At 34.5% G+C, this 19,247-nt stretch overlaps 1 protein-coding gene across 2 annotated transcripts in view; it reads right to left on the reverse strand.

Moving 5' to 3' along the window:
• The window catches only part of TMPRSS15 (transmembrane serine protease 15), a 128,790-nt gene that overhangs the window by 82,046 nt on the left and 27,497 nt on the right, over nt 1-19,247 (reverse strand). For both annotated transcript variants that reach the window (XM_008520245.2, XM_070597419.1), the window contains 4 exons: nt 16,835-16,943; nt 8,282-8,388; nt 1,982-2,122; nt 1,141-1,290 (listed from right to left, as the gene is read on the reverse strand). In XM_008520245.2, coding sequence (XP_008518467.2) covers nt 1,141-1,290; nt 1,982-2,122; nt 8,282-8,388; nt 16,835-16,943 — 507 coding nt within the window. The remainder of the gene's footprint in view (nt 1-1,140; nt 1,291-1,981; nt 2,123-8,281; nt 8,389-16,834; nt 16,944-19,247) is intronic.

Raw genomic sequence — 19,247 nt, forward strand, 5'->3', positions numbered from 1 at the left:
TCTGATAATTCCCCATGATTCCTGGTCTTCTCAGTCAGATATTATTGCCTCCAATGTTAATGTTTCCACCTGAAGTCCAACTCTAATATCCCATTTATATGAAAAATGTAATTTCAAACCACAACTCTTCTCGTAGGACTGTGCCTTAGAATCAGCTCTTTCACATCTTTCTGCTGTGAACTGAATGGTTGAATCAGAATCTTTCACAACCATCTGCTGTGGACTGAATGATTGTGTCTGTCCCACATTCATATGTTGAAACTCTAATCCCCAATGTTGTGGTATTTGGAGATGAAGCCTTCGGGAGGTAATTAAGTCATGAGAATGGAGCAATCATGATGGGATTAATGACCTTTAGGAATAGACGGGGAAAAAGCTTTCTTTCTCTCTCCCTCTCCCCTCATTACCCCTGTCTCTCTGCTATGTGAGGATACAGCGAGAAGACAGCTGTCTTCAAACCAGGAGGAGGGTTCTCAGCAGAACCCGACCATTCTGGCACCCTGACCTTGGATTTATAGCCTTCAGAACTGTTAGAAACAAATGTTAGTTGTTTAAGCCAACAAATCTATTGTATTCTATTATAGCAGCACGAAGGGACTAAGACAGCTTCTCAGAACTAAATCTATCTCTATTTCAAGATGACATGATCTTGGATATTGAAAATTCTAAGGAATTATTAAAAAGTATTAGCACTAATAAACAAGTTCAACAAGTCTACAGGGTACAAAATCCATACGCAAAAATTGATTGTATTTTTATACATTAGCAAGGAACAATTGGAAACTGAAATTAATGCAAGGCAGACCAAAGTTCAGAAAAGTTAATTACCTCCCACAGGCCCACTTAGTTAATAATAAGAGCTGGATCTAGGCCCGCAACTCAAGTCTCCTCGTCTCTAATGGCCTCTGAGTACTTTTCAACATTTTGTACATACGTAGGGTAAAAGGATATATAAACTTTTAAACACTGTCTTTTACTTACCTATTTGAACACCATTTTCATTTAAATGCATTTATTAGTCCATGATTTTAAAAGAAGAAAATCTGAAAAGAGCGTCTTGCATTTAATACAGCTCACTTTAAACTGCAGGACAACACACATCACTTTCCTTTTGGTTTATGAATTAAATATGAATTATACCTGAAACATTGCCATAAGTGTGGTCAAAATCTGGTCCAGTGAAAGGAGGAAAGGTGCTTCCCTGAACCCTTTCCCATTCATTGTCATCGTTTAGATCCTGGACCCAGAAACAAAAGCCGTCTTCAAAATCACAGTTAATTTTCTCATAATCTGTGAATTTAAAAAAAAAGAGAGAAAACATTTCAAATTTAGTGCACAATGTGACTAGTTATAATAGTTTGCATCGAAAATAATCTAACCTTATACAGCTTATAATTAAGTGTCACACACATCTTTGTTTTTACTCGTCTTACCTCTGCTTCATTCCATTTAGTCAAAAACACCTATTTTGTTGCCGACTGTATTAATGTAAAATGTTTCTTATACCCCCCTGAGGTCTTCAGCAAAGACAAGCCTCTGGTTCTTCAGTTTTACATCTTATCTTCATTGGTTTACCCCTAGAAACTTTGTCCCATATATTTCTTTCCGCCCATTATTAACTTTAACACTTAGGTCAAAATTAAGTTAATGTGGAGTATTGAGAGAGTCAGTTTTATGAAAGTCAGTTTTTTACTTTGGATATTTATTTGTAGTTTATAAAATTTAACTGTTATGTTGACTTATATCTTTTCTCAAATTGGTTACTTGATTCTTTTGAAGGACATGAATTATTTTATAATTTCTCATTTCTTTCCCAGTATCAAGCAGAGAGCAGTATACATAAGAGATATTCATTACAGAACTTGCATAATGAAACAGATTATGATCTTGTTCTAAAATTTTAGGTTCTGCTACTTTTAAAATTCCATTGCAATACTAAAGCATCTGACGAGACAAAGGCTAAAGAATAAACAATACTCACTGTTAAGCTCTGTGCTGTTAAATGCAGTGTACGTTGCATTAAAGCCAATATAATCATTTTCATCAGATTCTATAAGAAAGGTGGCAGTAACTTGGTTGGAAAAAATCCTAATTATTCCAGGACTGGTTTCCCAGAGAGAAGCTACAAAAGAAAATGAATGACTATTATATGTACATATCTATCTATTCAACCACTTATCAATAAATCCATCCATCCATCCATCCATTGATTTATTGATTGATAGGTCAGTCAATCCAGCTGATATCACTCACTTAACTAAAAACATTAGTTCTGTGGTTAGCTGTTTTAATTGAAATGACTCTTCTCTTACGCATCAGAAATTTTCAAATTATTATACATATATATGGCTTGAAAAATATTCTATTTTAGTTATTAGATATGTACACTATATACACATATAAAAAGAAAAGATGCATTTCTTTACTTAAAAAGTTCCTCTAAGAAACATGCAGATAAGACAGTTATGAAACTAAAAGTTAGTTTGGCTCTACCAGGTATTTCCCATGCCATTTACAGGGACTAAACTCAGTCACAATAATAGAAACAAGAGTATTTCTTTGTTTCTCTACTCACATAACAGTAGGACCTCAAAATAATATCAGGTGACTTAAGGATTTGTTTATACAGAATTTTACATTGATGCTATTTCTTTTCTGTCTTGACTCTAGGCTACGTAACGGATACCTTTCCAGCTTTTGATTCTCAAGGGTTGGTATAGTGCTTGAGATATAAGAAGTACTCACATGATGATTTGCAAACATCATTGTTATATGAAATTGGCTTTTATAAAAACTTGTAATTTAGCATATACATTCTCAAAGGGGGTGATATTACCTCCAAGGGGGTAAAAATTGGTTCTCAGGAACAAAAAACTTTCTTATTATTTTATTTTTAGTTTTTATTTTTTTGGTGAGGTAGATTGGCCCTGGGCTCATAAATGTTACCAATCTTCCTCTTTTTGCCTGAGGAAGAGTGGCCCTGAGCTAATGTCTGTGCCAATCTTCCTCTACTTTTTTGTATTTGGGACACTGCCAGAGCATGGCTTGATGAGAGGTGTAGCTCTGTGCCTAGGATCTGAACCCATGAACCTGGGCTGCCTAAGCAGAGCGCATCGATCTTATCCACTATGCCAGCAGGCCGGCCCCCAAATTCTTGATGTTTAAGTGTATAAAGCCTAGATATGCATACAGTGCATACACAGATATACAGAACATCTGGAATAGTGAAATTTTCTGGGGGAACAATTAGGAGAAAAAAGGTTTAAAAAGGTTCCTTAGTGGGAATGATAATGGAAAAAAGGAGTAAGAAACAATGGTTTGCATTTTAGTTTGGTAATCTGAACTGGGCATCTGATTCAGGTTTATGAAAAGTACCACATTGCAGGTTGGAAACAAAGCCCTACTGTTATTTATTGACTTCTAAGGGAAGATACTTCTACGAACTGCTGAAAATTCTGTGCTTATCATGTAGAAATTATCAAAAAATGTGCTATATGCATGATAATTTCAAGAGAAGCTAAAAGAGAGAGCATCAGGAACAAGCACTGATTCGCATCTTGCTCTTTTCCCTCAAAACGTTGTGTGTCATTCATTCAGTATTTTCTCCTGAAGAACCGCATTGGCTATTTAGACTCCTCCCACCAGCAGTGCAGCCCAAATGATTCTCACATTGAAAATTTTTGTAGCCGTAAGTGTCCAGTCAATTAAAGGATGTGAACATTCTAAAAATTGGCTTCAAACTGATCTACCTCTCTCTTGCTTTCTTTTCTATAGCAATGTTTTTTTTTGGACAATGGCTTCTGGTTGGATTTGAATGTGGCTACTGGTTCAGTGGCATCCTTGATGATTGTACTGTGTTGGAGCTCTGTGCTGTCTGATGTTATTGCCCTAGTCTAGATAGTCCAGGCGTTTATGTCCTGAGGTCCATTAACATGCTTCAGAGATACACACAAACTTCTGGAAATGGAGTAGACTATTTGCGTCTGTAGAGACTTTGTAAAATTTTCATCAGAGTCTTAAAGTCTCCTTGACTAGAGTACCAGAACCACAAAGCCAGTGGAAGGCATGTATCTTACACATCCAGGAAGGTAGTAGAGGGTAGTGGTTAAGAGTGGCTACTCCAGAGTCAGCATGAGATTTAGTTCTGACTCCATGTCTTTCTAGACTCCTCTGTGTCTCCGTTTCCTCTGTTTTAATATAATAACACTTTCCATAAAGGTTTGCGATAAGGAGTAAATAAGTAATTTCCATGTGATACAGTGACTTGTGCATAGTAAATGCTCATTGAATGCTATCTGTTGTTTCTCCATCTCCCCAGCTGGGTTGTAAGCCTTAAAAACGCAGAGATAATTTTTAATGCTTTCTGTACTACTGCCATTGCGCCAGGGCATGGGAAACTTTTAATCAATATTTAGGTCTATGAATTAAGGTGTGAGTAAACAGAGTAATAGAGTTTTCCTACATAAAAGAGTCAGGGCTAGAGTTCAAAGCAAAAAAGATTACCTAGTAATTTTTAAAGGCTGGATTTTTCTCTAACTGATATAAATTTTTAGACAATAATTATTTAAGAAAATCTAGTGTCTTCTACTAAAAAGAACCCAATGCTTCTATGAATATTAATTTACATAAACTTGCCAAGCAGTCACACTTAAATGTGAATTAACTCATCATTCATCTTCTAACAGCACGGGTTCCGGTGAATAGGTTTTGTGAATTAGGAAAACACGGAAGCATGACTAAAATGCAGGGAAATTGGGAAGGAGGGAGGAGGGCAGTGGGCAGAGATGATAGACTTTCTACAGAGTATGATTCAACAGTTCTAGCTCAAAACTATTTATTTTATCCAATTTATAAGAGAAGAAATTATGCCATTAGAATATCATCTTTGTGTTGTAAAGGAGTTCTGATAAATTCAACACATTTTATTGAGTGCTCGCTATGAATTTGGTATGGTGCTAAGTGCTGATAACAGGGAGAAGAAATAGTCAGGTTCCCCTATTAGGGGAAAAAAGAAACTTTTGAATTAATCTATATGGGAGAAATGCCATGCGGGTATTGAGGAGGTATATGAGGAAGTAATCTTTAATTTTTCTGGGCCCTTCGATTAGAGAATTTTTGAGAGTCTCCGGAAACTTTAAGCCAGTGCTTGTTAGACTTTTCCATATAATGTAATCCTATCAGCCGAAGTGAGTGAATGGGTATTTCTAAGTGTACAAAAAAGTGTTCTAATAAAAGCACAAAGTTTATCAAAATGCTTTACTTTGAATAATATTTGCATGTATTACTCAATTCCATGTCCATGATATGATTCTTTTTGTTGTAGGGTAAGCTGACTTTCAGAAAGGTCCTCTAGGTTTATTGTGTGTCTGGCTATACCGATGCACGCTTTTGTATGCTTCAATTCTAAAAACATGGCCTTGAACTGTTAAGCCACAATATTAGGGATATGCTGTTAGCAGTCCTGTATTGGGATAGACAGAATGGCATAACAACTACTCATTCAGAAAGACATTTTCTCGCTTTGGGAGCTTGAAATCAGTTTCAGTGTGCTCACCCAGGCTATTTTTGTTGTCTTTCTTTGAGGATACATAAAAGCATCTATGTATTTTTCTGAACAAAAAATTAAATAAGCACACACCAGCTTCTACCACTTCCATACCAGTACTGACAATTATTACTGTCACTGAATTGAATATTGTACCTTTATCATTGTATCTTAAAGAAAACTTTTTTGAATTAACTCTCCTGTGAGTCTATTCTGATTTACCTCAATTCCCATAATTATTTGGAGAAGACCCTGTTGCATGCTATATCATCTTTCTTTATGTAATGCCCACCTTCCTCTGGCACTTTCTACCAGTTAGAGAACTTTTACAGATATACTTTACATGTATATGAAAAGGACTGAAAAATGCCTTTAGAATTTGTTTATACTGACTTACCCCTAATCAAGTAGATAAGAACTATTTTGTGGTACTGGATACTTTTATTTTCTTGCAACCTCTCTAGATAATCTTATTTTACCTAACTTAATTAAAATATTGATATATTTTAATGTGACAAAGATAACAATAATTGAGATATATATTCTGAATTGGTGTTTAATGAAAACAAATCTTGTGTGCATCTCTCACAGACAGAAACTTGTTAAATTATTTAGAAAAAGATGGCATTGTGAATGAAGAATGAAAGTATTGGCATTTTTTTCCCAAAACAAAATAACTTTAGAGTTATGAGAAATGCTATTGGTCTGTATTGATTACCTACTATAATGCCATAATATATAAACCTGTTAATTTAAATTTAAATCAATGAATACTGAGTTTTTATAATATGTCGGGCATTTTGCTAGATGCTGGAGTAAGATATTATTACCTTTCTTAAAATAGGATACTGTTTTTAATTTTTAAGTGTTACTTTAACAGCCAATGCCATTTCTCATATTTTCTCAAGTTAAAATTAAAATATTTAATTTAAAAAATTTTAAAATAGATTTATATTTCAAAAAGGCAGTAAAAATTAAACAACTACCTATTTGTTATAATTTAAATGTACTTTTATAGATCTTTTTCTATTTGGATATTTAGTTTCCCTATTGTATTTTTTATGATAATTATTTGTGCATTATTCACATCCCTATGCCTAGTGATTCTAAGATTCATTTATGGATTACTGATAATCTAAGCATATGAGTGAAAATAGCATTTAGGGAAATCAAGGTATTTGAAGAGAAAGCAACATGAGGGTAACTTACACCTATCACTTTTAGGCAGTTAATAACTAAGAATTTAATTTTCATCATCGGTAGAGATTATAAATAGCACCTACATAATATGGTTTGGGGGAGCATTTATCGAGTTAAAATGCTGAGAGCATTACTTGATCAATGTATGCTAAAATTTATTAGCAATATCACATTGGCCCCTGGAGAAATTTATGTGAACTGGATTATTTGTCCACTTGTGTAAATATTTATGTTGACATAATTTTAAGGAACTAGGTCTATCAACTACAGAAATAAGTGGTATGAAATGTCTGGCCCACTTATTTAAGGAAAATGTGACTTACCATGAGTTCATCTCTTTTCTGTATGCTTGTTATTATATTTATACTCGGATCTTTTAAAACACAATGAATAAATGCACTGTGTTCAAAGTCAGAGATTTTGGGTCTTATTTTTGCCTCAAACACTAACTAGCTTCGTGGACTCTCAGTCATTACCTTCTTAGATTTCATTTTCCTCTCCTGTAACGCATACTTGGCAGGTTTATTGAAAAGATGAAATAAGAATATCCACAGAAGGCACTCAATATCGTGTCACATCAGTGGAACCCAATAAAAATACATATTTTTATCATATACTTAAATATTCCTCAAATCGATAAATCAACCAAAAACATTTATTGGATAGGATCCAATAAATCACAGGTACAATTAAAAGCCAAAATTATTAAAATAAATGTAATTATTTTATTAACTTTAATAACAGGTGCCACTTGCAATCTCATCTTAGCTCTTGACTACTCCTCCAAAGTGAGAAGGAAAGTAGTTATTCCCTTGACTCCATTTCCATTTTTTCTTCTTTATCCTTATTTCATTTCCTCCTGGAATTTCACTCCTACGTTTGTTGGCTACCATGAATAGGTCTATGCATTTTGGAACCAGATGGAATAAAGTGGGGTGGGCTCATGTATATTATTAGTGCATTCCCTGCGCTCTTCTCAGCTTCCACGAGTGTCCATGCACGCAAGACAAATGGTTATGTAATGACAATAACACTCACACTGACTATTTACTGAGCCTACATCCTGCTAGTCATTGTTTTACCTACTTTATTAATAATAGCCCTGTAATAAACTGAGGAACAGAGTGCATATTAAAAAAGGAAAAGAGATTCTGTGAGTTTATAACCCATGCAATATCAGAGAAAAAAAGAACAATAGTTTTTAGTATTTGTCTGAATTTTGCTTAGTGGAGAATAACAAACAAAGCAGAGTAACCAAAGACATAACTGCATTTCTCTGGAAAATTCCACATGATTTTAAAAACATCAGTTACAAGAGGATTATGCGAAATAGGAAATATTTTATCACTAAGAAGATTGATTACATAGAGCACTAAATTATTAATTGTGTAATGAGGACCAGTTTTGTTTTTTTCCTTCTCAGTAATTTAAAGTTCAAGTCCATATTTGGTTCAAAATCAAAAGGAGAACACCACTCCAAAAAGTTTCCCACAGATTTTCATTTTGATAAGGGATTGTATATTTGTTTTAACTTACCTCTTAAAATCTTGCTTGAACCCACACCTTCATAAATATTTAATACATCTGTATAGTATGTATTAAAAGAATCGAAGCTCAGTTCAATGGAAAGTCCTTGGTTTACACTAAAGTAAAAGCAAAAAAAAGATTACACTGTTAATAGTTGTCACAACTCCTAATGCATTCTAGAATTTGAATGCATTTTTCTAATCGTAAAAAAAACACATACCATGAGACCAACACTCTTAACTGTAAGCACACTGCTGTAGGGCAGATCTTTAGAACTTTTTCAACTTGTGTGATTGAAATTCTATACCTGTTAAACAGTAACTCTCCATTTCAAACTCCCCCAGCCGTTGGCAACCACCATTCTACTTTCTGTCTCTCGGAGTTTGAATACTTTAGATGTGTCATGTGAGTGGAAACATACAGTATTTGTCCTGTGACTGGCTTATTTCACTTAGCATAATGTCCTCAAGGTTCATCTATATTGTCACATATGACAGGATTTCCTTCTTTTAATGGGTGAATAATATTCCATTGTATGTACATACCACATTTTCTTTATTCATTTGCCCACCAATGGACATGTAGGTTGTTTCTATATCTTGCATGTTGTGAATAATGCTGCAATGAACATGGGAATGCAAATATCTCTTAGAGATCCTGATTTCAATTTTTTTGAATAAATACCCAGAATTGGGATTTCTAGATCATATGATAGTTCTATTTTTAATTTTTTGAGCAACCTCTATACTGTTTTACATAGTGACTACACCGTTTTACATTCCCACCAACAGTGCACAAGGATTCCAATTTCTACACACCTCCACCAATATTTAATTTTCTGTTTTTTGATAATGGCAATAGTGATTTTGATTTGCATTTCTCTAATGATTAGTAATGTTGAGCACATTTTTGAATGCGTCTTTGTATGACTTCTTTGGAGAAATATCTATTCGAGTCCTTTGTCCACTTTTCTATTGAGTTATTTGTTTTTTTGCCTTGGGGTTGTAGGAGTTCCTTATATATTTTGAATGTTAACCTGTTATCAGATATACAGTTGGCAAATACTTTCTTCCATTCCATAGTATGTCTTTATGCTCTATTGATTGTTTCCTTTGCTGTATAGAAGATTTTTAATGTTATGTAATGCATCTTGCCTATTTTCTCTTTTGTTGCCTGTGCTTTTGGTGTCATATTCAGGAAATCATTGTGAAGACCAATGTTATGAAGCTTTCGTCCCATGTTTTCTTCTAGGAGTTTCCAAGTTTGAGGTCTTCTGCTAAGTCTTTAATTCATTTTATGTTGATTTTTGTGTACAGCGTAAGATAAGGTTCCAATTTTGTTCTTTCGCATATGGATATCCAGCTTTCCCTACATCATTCATTGAAGTGATTATTGTTTTCCCGTAGTGTAGTCTTGGCACACTTGTCAAAGATCATTTGACCATACACGTGTGGGTTTATTTCTGTGCTCCTATTCTGTTCCATTTATCGACATGTTTTTGTGCCAGTCCCATTGCTGTAGCCTTGTAATATATCTTGAAATCAGAAAGTGTGATGTTGCTCATTTTGTTTTCTTTCTCAAGATTATTTTGACTATTTGGAGTTCTTTGTGGTTCAATATGAATTTAGAATTCTTTTTTTCTATTTTTGTAAAACAGTGCCACTGGGATTTTGATAGGGACTGCATTAAATTCATAATTATTTTTGGTAGTATCGACATTATTATATTACATTATTATATTTTAACAATACTAAGTCTTCCTCTTCATGAATATGGGGTGTCTTTCCATTTATTTGTGTCTTCTTTAAATTCCGTCAGTAATGTTTAGTAGTTTTCAGTGTACAAGTCTTTTGCCTCCTTGGTTAAGTTTATTCTTAACTACTTTATTCTTTTTGATGCTATTGTAAATGGGATTGTTTTCTTAATTTCCTTTTTTTACTATTTGCTGTTAGTGTATAGAAACACAACTGGTCTTTGTATGTTGATGTTTTATCCTGTAACTTTGCTGAGTCCTTTTGTTAGTTCTAATAGTATTTTTTATGGAATTTTATCATTTTCTACAACTAAGATCAAGTCATCTGTGAACAGATAATTTTACTTCTTCCTTTCTTATTTGGATGCCTTGTATTTATTTTTCTCACTTAATTGCTCTGGCTAGTGTTTCAAGTACTATGTTGAATCAAAATGGTGAGAGTGGACATCCTTGTCTTGTTCTTGATCTTAGAGAAAGGCTTTCAGCTTTCATCAAGTATGATATTAACTCTGGACTTTTATTTCATGGCCTTTATTATGTTCAGGAAATTTTCTTCGATTGTTTATTTATTTTTTTAATCATAAAAAGGAGCTGAATTTTGTGAAAAGCTTTTTCTGCATTTATTGGGAGGATCATGTGATTTTTATCTTTCATTCCATTAATGTGGTGTACCAAATTGATTTCTTATTTATGTGTTGAACCATCCTTATATCTCAGGGATAAATCTCTCTTGGTGCTAGTGTATGATCCTTTTAATGTGCTATTAATTTGATTTCCTAGTATTTTGTTTGAGGAATTGTGCATTTATGTTCATTAGGAGTCTTGGCCTCGTTGTTGTTTGGTTGTTTTCTTTTCTTGTGGTGGCTTTATCTGGCTTGACTATCAGGGTAATGCTGGCCTCATAAAGTGAGCGTTCTTTTTCAATTTTTGTAAAAGTTTGAGAAAGATCGGTAATAATTCTTCTTTAAATATTTGGTAGAATTTGCCAGCAAAACCATCTGGTTATAGGCTTTTCTTTGTTGGGAGGTTTTTGGTTACTGATTTGATCTCCTTACTAGTAATTGCCCCGTTCAGATTTTGTATTTCTTCATGATTCAAGCTTGATAGGTTATATGTTTCTAGGAATTTATCCATTTCTTCTACATTATCCAGTTTGTTGATATAAAATTATTCATAATATTCTCTTATGATCCTTTTAATTTTTGTGGCATCTGTAATTAGTTGTGGCATCAGTGTCTCCTCTTTCATTTCTGATCTTATGTATTTGACTGTTGTCTCTTTCCTTAATCTCTCTAAATATTTGCCAATTTTATTTTCAAAAAGACAACTCTTACTTTCATGAATTTTGTCTATTTTTTTCTATTCCCTATTTCATTTATTTCTACTCTAATATCAATTATTTCTTCCTTCTGCTACCTTTGGGCTCAGTTTGTTCTTTATTTTCTAGTTCCATGAGGTGTAAGGTTAGGTTGTTCATTTGAGATCTTTGTTCTTTTTTAATGTAGGCATTTATTGTTATAATCTTCCTACTTAGAACTGCTTTTTCTTCATCCCATACATTTTACTATGCTGTGTTTCCATTTTCATTTGTCTCAAGATATTTTCTAATTTCCTTTTTGATTTCTTCTAAGACATTGATTGTTCATGAGCAATTAGAGGCTTGCAGGTTTCTTTTCCAAGAGTTTCTAATTTCTGGATCATGCTGGCGTCTGTACATGGCACTGCAAATTCTCTTGTTCTATAGCAGCAAGCCACTCCATTCTCCCTTGTTGTCCGCAGTCCACAAGGCATTCAAAGTGTGCAGGTTTATCTGCTCCTCAAGTCCTGGCAGACAGATATCAGTCCCTGGGACAGCCCTTAGAACAGTTGGAATGTTGGACACATACTGCACTTCTTTCCTTCCATCCTGAGGTAGAAGCCTTGAATTGTGTGCTGTCTCCCAATTATGTCAAGCCATGCTGGCCACAGCAAGCCATCCTGCTCCTCTTTGTTCTCAGTACCTCTCAGGCATCCGAACTATGGTTCCATCAGTGCTCCAAATGAACCGAGACAGAAGCTAGTCCCTAGGCAGCCCTTGGAAAAACTGCCACATTGGATGCACACAGCACTCTTCTCTTTCCCTCCAAAGGAGAGGTAACGAGCTAAGACCAGACATTCTCCCGGTGCTGAGCTCTACTGGCTTGGGGGAGGAGCTCACACAAATACAATGAACTTGACCTTCTCGCCCATTTCACTGCACCTGTTCTTGGCTTTATGCTCACCTGCGGTACTGCAACTTCTTAACTGGATTCTGGATTTCTCATGAAGGTATTATTATTGTTAAATCAATATTTCTGTTGGGGGAAAAAGCTGTGGCTTCCTATTCTGCTATATTACTCTTGAATGTATTTTAATAGATATTTAAAATTAGTTTTCAGATAAATTTAGGTCCAATTCTTATGTTTAAATTATACTGTGAAAATATCAATTTATCTGCAGCATAGCAGAAAGGAAAGAATATGTACATTATACTCTCAAAAGTTAATTTTTATTTGGATAATTTAATTTAATTTATTTTGGGGAAGTAAGACCAAAATTTCACTTAGGAAACAGGCCAGTGTGGCGATACATGAATTTTTCCTCATTTGAAACAGTTTTAAATCAAATTACTTATAATATACATTATATTCACTTACTGTATTTACGTACTTACCTTTTAAAAAATCTCAGTATGCATTTACTTTTTAAAACAAGCAAGATTAGATAAAGACACTTTTTAAAGGACCTGGGTTTTGAACAGGCGCCACCCCTTTACATAGAGTGGAAACACCATGTTATCCATACCATTGCAATTGTTAACTACAAGCTTAATTATCTTGTTTACCAGAATTTGTGTGACTTAAAGATGAGATTAATTTATTCATCCTGTATTCTCCGATACTTTGTAGAAACTATTACATGCTTTTTGATGGAAAAAAATTTAACCTATGTAGCTGCCATTATAAAAGAATAGGAGGAAAGGGTGACAGATTCATCAGAAAGTTTTAATTTCATATTTAGAAATAGAAATTTTCATTTTCAGATATTAAGTTTGGGGAAAAGGTGCCTTGGGCAACTTCTATTTATAACTCCACTGTCCCACTGAAGTGGTAGAATCAGAAATGTGAATAATTCCTGAGTGTCTTGGAGGTGCAATGTTCCCCTGAACTCCTCAGAAGAGAAGAGGCTGAAAGATAATGAAGACGCCTGGGTGATGATGTCTAAGCTGGCCAAGGGTTGAAGAGGTTGATAATAGGGAGAGATCTAGTCTCCAAGGCCAAGCAGGAGATGAAGAAGTGACCCTGCCAAGGGTGTGGCAAACTTGGATTTTCGGTAAGTTATCAGTAATACCTTGGCCAATCTGGAAATTGAGGACATTCATTGCAAGTGTCATTAATTTTGGAATTCTAAAGATCATTGTTGGGAAACGTCCACTTGCAGCAAGACCTCACTTTTGACAAACACTGTATTAGAATCCTGGTCAGTGCTGGAGTTTAGAATCCAAGGAGTAGGCTCAACGACATTGGAATGGCAGCTCCTAGCAGGGCAGGATTAAAAGATATCTCAGCAGAAACCCAGGTTTTTGGACCAGACCAGTGTTTGCTTCCAGGGAGGTAAGGTTAGAACAGTAGTAGTTTGTTTTAAAGAAATATTGACATATGGACCTCAACCCTGAAGAACAGATTCAGAAATTCTGGAGTGGATTATGGGATGTAAATTTTTAAATACTTCCAGAGTGATTGTGATGTGCTCTCATATTTGACAGCCCCGGGAGACAGACAAGTAAATGCAAGGTATGCCACACTCAAGAGCTATTCTCAGCTGTCTTTGGTAACCACGGGAGGTTGGAGGGGTAGAAAGAGATTAATATGAGGGAGCAGCAGATATTCCCAGCCCAGACTGAGAGAGGGAGAGCAAGGTAGATGATGGTAGCAGCCATTTACATGAGTTCCATCTCTGTTAGGTCAGGTCAAGGATGCGGGACTGACTGTTGGTGAGACCTTTAGGGAGTCCAGTGTCAAAGCTGAAGAAGATAGAGGAAGAAGAAATGAAGCAGACTTCTGGGAAGATTTCTGCTGTTTTAATTAAGTTTTGATGTCTCCAGGCAAGTATATTATGAGTTTTTCTTCACATGATGTTATTTTCAAGGTATGAAACTAAGGGATGTGAGGGAAGCTCCCCAGGATCCTTCATGTTCAGGAGTCCCTTACTTTTTCAAAATAGACAATTGAAGGAAGAAGTAAGAAACCCATGCATACTATTTTCTACTTTCTTCTCATTCAGAAAAGCCAACTTTCAATAAAAACACAGGAATTTATAAAGGTAAGATTAATTACAGGATATAATATCTGATGTTTTTATAATGTTAGACGTCATGGTTACCTCCTGGTTTTTTGAAGGGAAATGGTATGTTTCTAAATGTAGTTTATACATTTTGCATTTTCGAATCCGTAGTTAATCTTTATACCCCACTTTTCTTGAGCACTTAATAAGGGGCTAAGCACTTTACATTCATTATTGCTCTTAATAATGACTTTGACCTTGAAGTTCAGGATGTTGAACTTTACAGACGTAGACATTTTGGATCAAAGAGATTTAGTCATTTACCTGAGATCACAGATCTTAAATCTGAAGAAGCCGGATTTGAACTCACACAGACTGTCTCCATTACTCACAGTCTTAATATTGACATTCTGCTAAATGTGGTCTTCATATAATTCCAGGGCTGGTCTGGTCCAGCCCAAAATATAGTTTCATTGCATCTTAAACATTTCTCCACTGTTTAATAGGTCTTCTAAACTTGTACGAAACATCTTTGTCTTTATCCTTACTTTGATCATCTTCAGGAAGAATAAACTATCACTTACAATGCATCCGTAATGTAATAATCAGTTTTGAGAAGAAAAAATACTTAGATTATTTATATGCTTGATTAAATCATAATTTCATCATGAAGTATAGTATTTGTTTAGGGTAGTCTTTCAGATTCTTTGGGTATTAAAAATAATCCCTGCACTAATGGTGGATTTCTTAAAATAGTTTCAAAAATTAAGTAATGGAAAAGGAAGTAAAAAGAAAAAAGGAAGAGAACTATATAAACTCTTAATTAATTGTGTGATTATTACATAAATTATATTACTATTACAACAAAAGTTTATTGTGTTCTGCTTATAAGGCTTCCCTGTAAATTTCACCTTGCTTTATTAAGAAGTGGATTTAACAATTAAATTATTTGGTATTAATAAAATTCCAATGATTATGTGAAGAATTCATTTAGGATTCATGTTCTTTCCATTTTTAGGGGAAACAAGTTAAGATTTCTCTAAGGCTTTCTGCTGACATTTTAAATAAGGAATAGACTATTTTTCATTTTATTTATGAACAATGCTAATAGCCATTTATAGATGCTTGCTTTTAAATTTGATGTTATTATATTGGAAACAATATCCTTTAAATTGGTTAATTTTTCACTTGGCAAGTGAGGTGCCATTTTTAATGCAAAATCTTATTTTTGGCACAAATGTTAACATGTTATCTAGAGCATGAAAGCAGGGGAAATTATCCTCCTAGTGATCACGTAACTTACATGGGACTGAACTCCAAAATAGAAATTATTCAAGGAGAACAGGATGTTCTTCTTTCTCTGAATAATGTCAAGTAAAAGTGCTTAGGACAATCTTCCCTTCATACCTCATCTCATCTCTGGGCTACGTCTACGCAGGAAAACAACCTCGTGAATCTTTATGGGGCCATTTCCTGCCAATTGGCAAGAACCTGAGGCTCCTTCTTTTAACCTTCTTTTAATCAGCTGTTATGCTGATTCCTCTAGTTTTCTTGTGAGTCATCACCACTATTAAAACTATTAGACAGTAGGTCAGATTGGGAAACCATAATCCCATCCAGCTGTGAAGAGAAATGATCTAACTAGAATGTCATTTCCCAAAGTGAATTTCATAGAGCATTTATACTGAATACTCTGGGGGAGAAAAATGTTCAGTGGCTTAATAGGAAATATATTTTGGGGGGAGATTTACATTACATGTTAACTTATTTAAGGCTATGAGAAGTCCTATACTTTTTTCTTTTTAAGTCGTAATGATTTTATTTCAATATCCCTTATATTTATTTGAGTAAAAATTATTTGTCCCTTCAAATAGCTGGGAGGAACAACAGATACTACTCCTCTGTGAAAAATACTTAAGTAAAGATTAAGGTAGATCAGCTGTGAGCAGTTTGATTATTGATCATCATAATGACTGGAATGGTCAATTGAATTAAGAACTTGGAGGTCAAATATAGTAACTGATTCCAACGTTATTCAAGATATAGCCAAAAGGATATACATAGAGCGTGTTCCCAGCTCTTACTCTGCTGTGACTAAATCAATCACTGAAGATTTTCACACAGATGTTGGCATAATGAGAAAGGAACTATTCTGTAGCCAGAATGCGGGTGACATGAAATACCATTTCTTGTGATACCAGATATAGAGGTGTGCTGTTCACCTTGGTAGCACTTGATTTGTGCCAACCACAGAAAAAAAAGTCACTGCAGAGCCCAATGAGATGGCCTTATTTATTAGACAGCATTGCTCACAGGACAGAATACCTTTTCAAAAAATTAAGAATGAGAGGGAAACTTCTTGCATGGTTTATCAGTTAGGAAGGCTTTGCTTCATAGCTAATGAAAACTATTATTAAAAAAATAAACACGCTTCTAAAAGTAGTAAGACATTGCATCAGAGAGAGAGTTTATGACTTAAGAAGTGGAAATAGAAGATGGCATATTACCGTATAATCCACTGGCAAACAACACTTGGTGTAGAAGGGTTTGGATAATGGGCAGCCTGGAAGGACCCAGAAGATCCAGTCAACAAAAATCTTCCATCACAAGCTGTGGCTGTGAAAAAATGACAATTAATGTTAGACAAAAACAATCTTGGAAAGTTTTCAAACGGAATGGGATTTAAATTAGCTAATGAACACTTCACAGCCCACTCATGACTGAATCTGTATGAGACCAGTTTACAAAACCGAAGTGATCAAATGAGAGTAGATTAGATCTCATGTTTAAAATCTATTAGCTATTTTCAAATACTCTTGAACATCCCATCCTAGAGTTCCCTAGAAAAACATTTCATTTCTAAACACTCATACTGAGGCTGTATTTTTAGTATAATCTTTCATATTTGTAAGGAAACAAAAATATCTAAATTGTAAACTTCCAGTGTAGACAAATAAGTACTAATTTTTTGTCTTATTTTCCCCACTAAATTGGAGCTAGGATGAATTTCAAGTATGTGCACTAAATGCTATGTTCTCCTGAAAATGATTAGAGCATGGCCAGCAAATGGTATGTACGGTGCCAGTGGCCTGTCGAGAATTTCATCCATTCAGTCTATTGCACTCATCTTTTAAATCTCACTGCTCTTGCTCCTTTTGTATGGACTTGCTATATGGCTCAATATTTTCATTCAATATTCCTGTATATGACTTTTGCTTTCCATAATTACTCATTTTCCTCTTTTAACTCTTACAGCATATTTATTTCATATACTTCTCTTAATGTCATGCATTAGTAGTTGTCTTTAAGTTGTATCTGAATCATTTTCAACTGGGTTAAAATCGTGTTGAAGGCACGAACCAGGAGCTATACCTTATAGCTTGTCATCTTCCTCTTACACTTGCTACGTAAAGTATATGGTAAAAAAAACAAAGTCCTTTTGATTTTCACAATCTGGTTTTTATTAGATTATTTTCTGTACACTTAGTTCTATTGATAACATATTTTGAAATAATGGCTCCTAGAATGTATCCTTTTTCTCCTGGTAGGTTGTTAATTCCTCATATGTCAGAAGCATTGACAGAGGGTAGGAAAATAAAAGAAATTCATAAAAATTAGATTGCTGCTCTTGTAATCTAAATGCTAGAATAAGCTAATCCTAAACTGATGGATGTAAAAGCCCATTGTAATACTATACAGCGATTCTATCAAGTTACAAAATTGAACAGCACACAGAAGTCTTGGTAAAAATCTTGTGTTTTTGGTTGACTTTTTGCAATTTTTGGTATATTCTTTTAAAAGCATAAAAATTACTTTGATAAATAAATTTTAAGATTCAAAGTCTGTTTGAGAACAATGGTTTAGGGATTCATTGCATTGGATTATGACTCGATAGACTGATTCCCAGCAGTAGGCAAAAGCCAAACCAAAATAAAACAAAAAACTGAGAACAGAAAAGATCATGACCCAAGATGCAAGGATTAAACTCTTAACAATCTGTCATAGAGCTCAGGAAAGGAAATAGAGAAAATGGCGGCTTGTTGAGAGTCACTGAATCTCTTTATGTAGAATACTGGAGCAAACAAAAACAGTTAAGGCTAATTTGTATGATTTGAAGATAAATAGTAAAATATGTGACTTTTTAATGCAGCGCTAAATAATTTTCTAAATGGCAAAGAAAATCTCCTTCTTCACTGTCAACTCTGCCCAACACAAACTCTGCCAAATGTATGGGACAATTAATCTCTTCGCGTCAATGACCATAAAAGTAAGAATAGTATCTGCTTGTATTTTATGTGATATACAGAGACTTTTAGTCGCAGTCTATCAAGAAACACATGGACTCCAAGATTACAAGCAGTGCAAGAAAATCCATTGTTATAGTAAATAGTTTGTATTTAGATGAGACAACATCAGACGCATTCTGGGTGGTATGGCTGCGGACAATAGTTTATATTTACTGAGGTAGAGCAATCAAGCCTACCAGCCCTAAAATGTAAGTGCTAGCATTGATCGAGTGTTTACTGTGTGCTAGCCATTGTTCTAAAGTCATTATATATATATTAATGTAATCTTCACAACAACCTTATGAAATTACAGGTGGGGAAACTGAGGCACAGAGAGGTTAAGTAACTAGCATAAGTTCTCCCAGGTTATAAGTGACAGTTCAAAGTCAGGTCTTACTCCAGAGTATACTGGGTTACGCTTCCTAATACCACAATATATAGAACTACCATGATGACATCATCCACTGTTTGAGCTGAGAAGTGGAGGAGGAGATTGTAAACGAAAGAAGAAGCAAGAAATTTAAAAAGAATTTCAGCATTCTTAAAATTAGAATATAAATCACGTTTGCAGTAGCATTCCACAACCAACAGGAGGAAGCAAAAAAAGATGGAGTAAAAAAGAGAACAAAACAAG

Source organism: Equus przewalskii, chromosome 27 (genome assembly GCF_037783145.1).
Source record: "Equus przewalskii isolate Varuska chromosome 27, EquPr2, whole genome shotgun sequence".
Classification (NCBI taxonomy): Eukaryota; Metazoa; Chordata; class Mammalia; order Perissodactyla; family Equidae; genus Equus; species Equus przewalskii.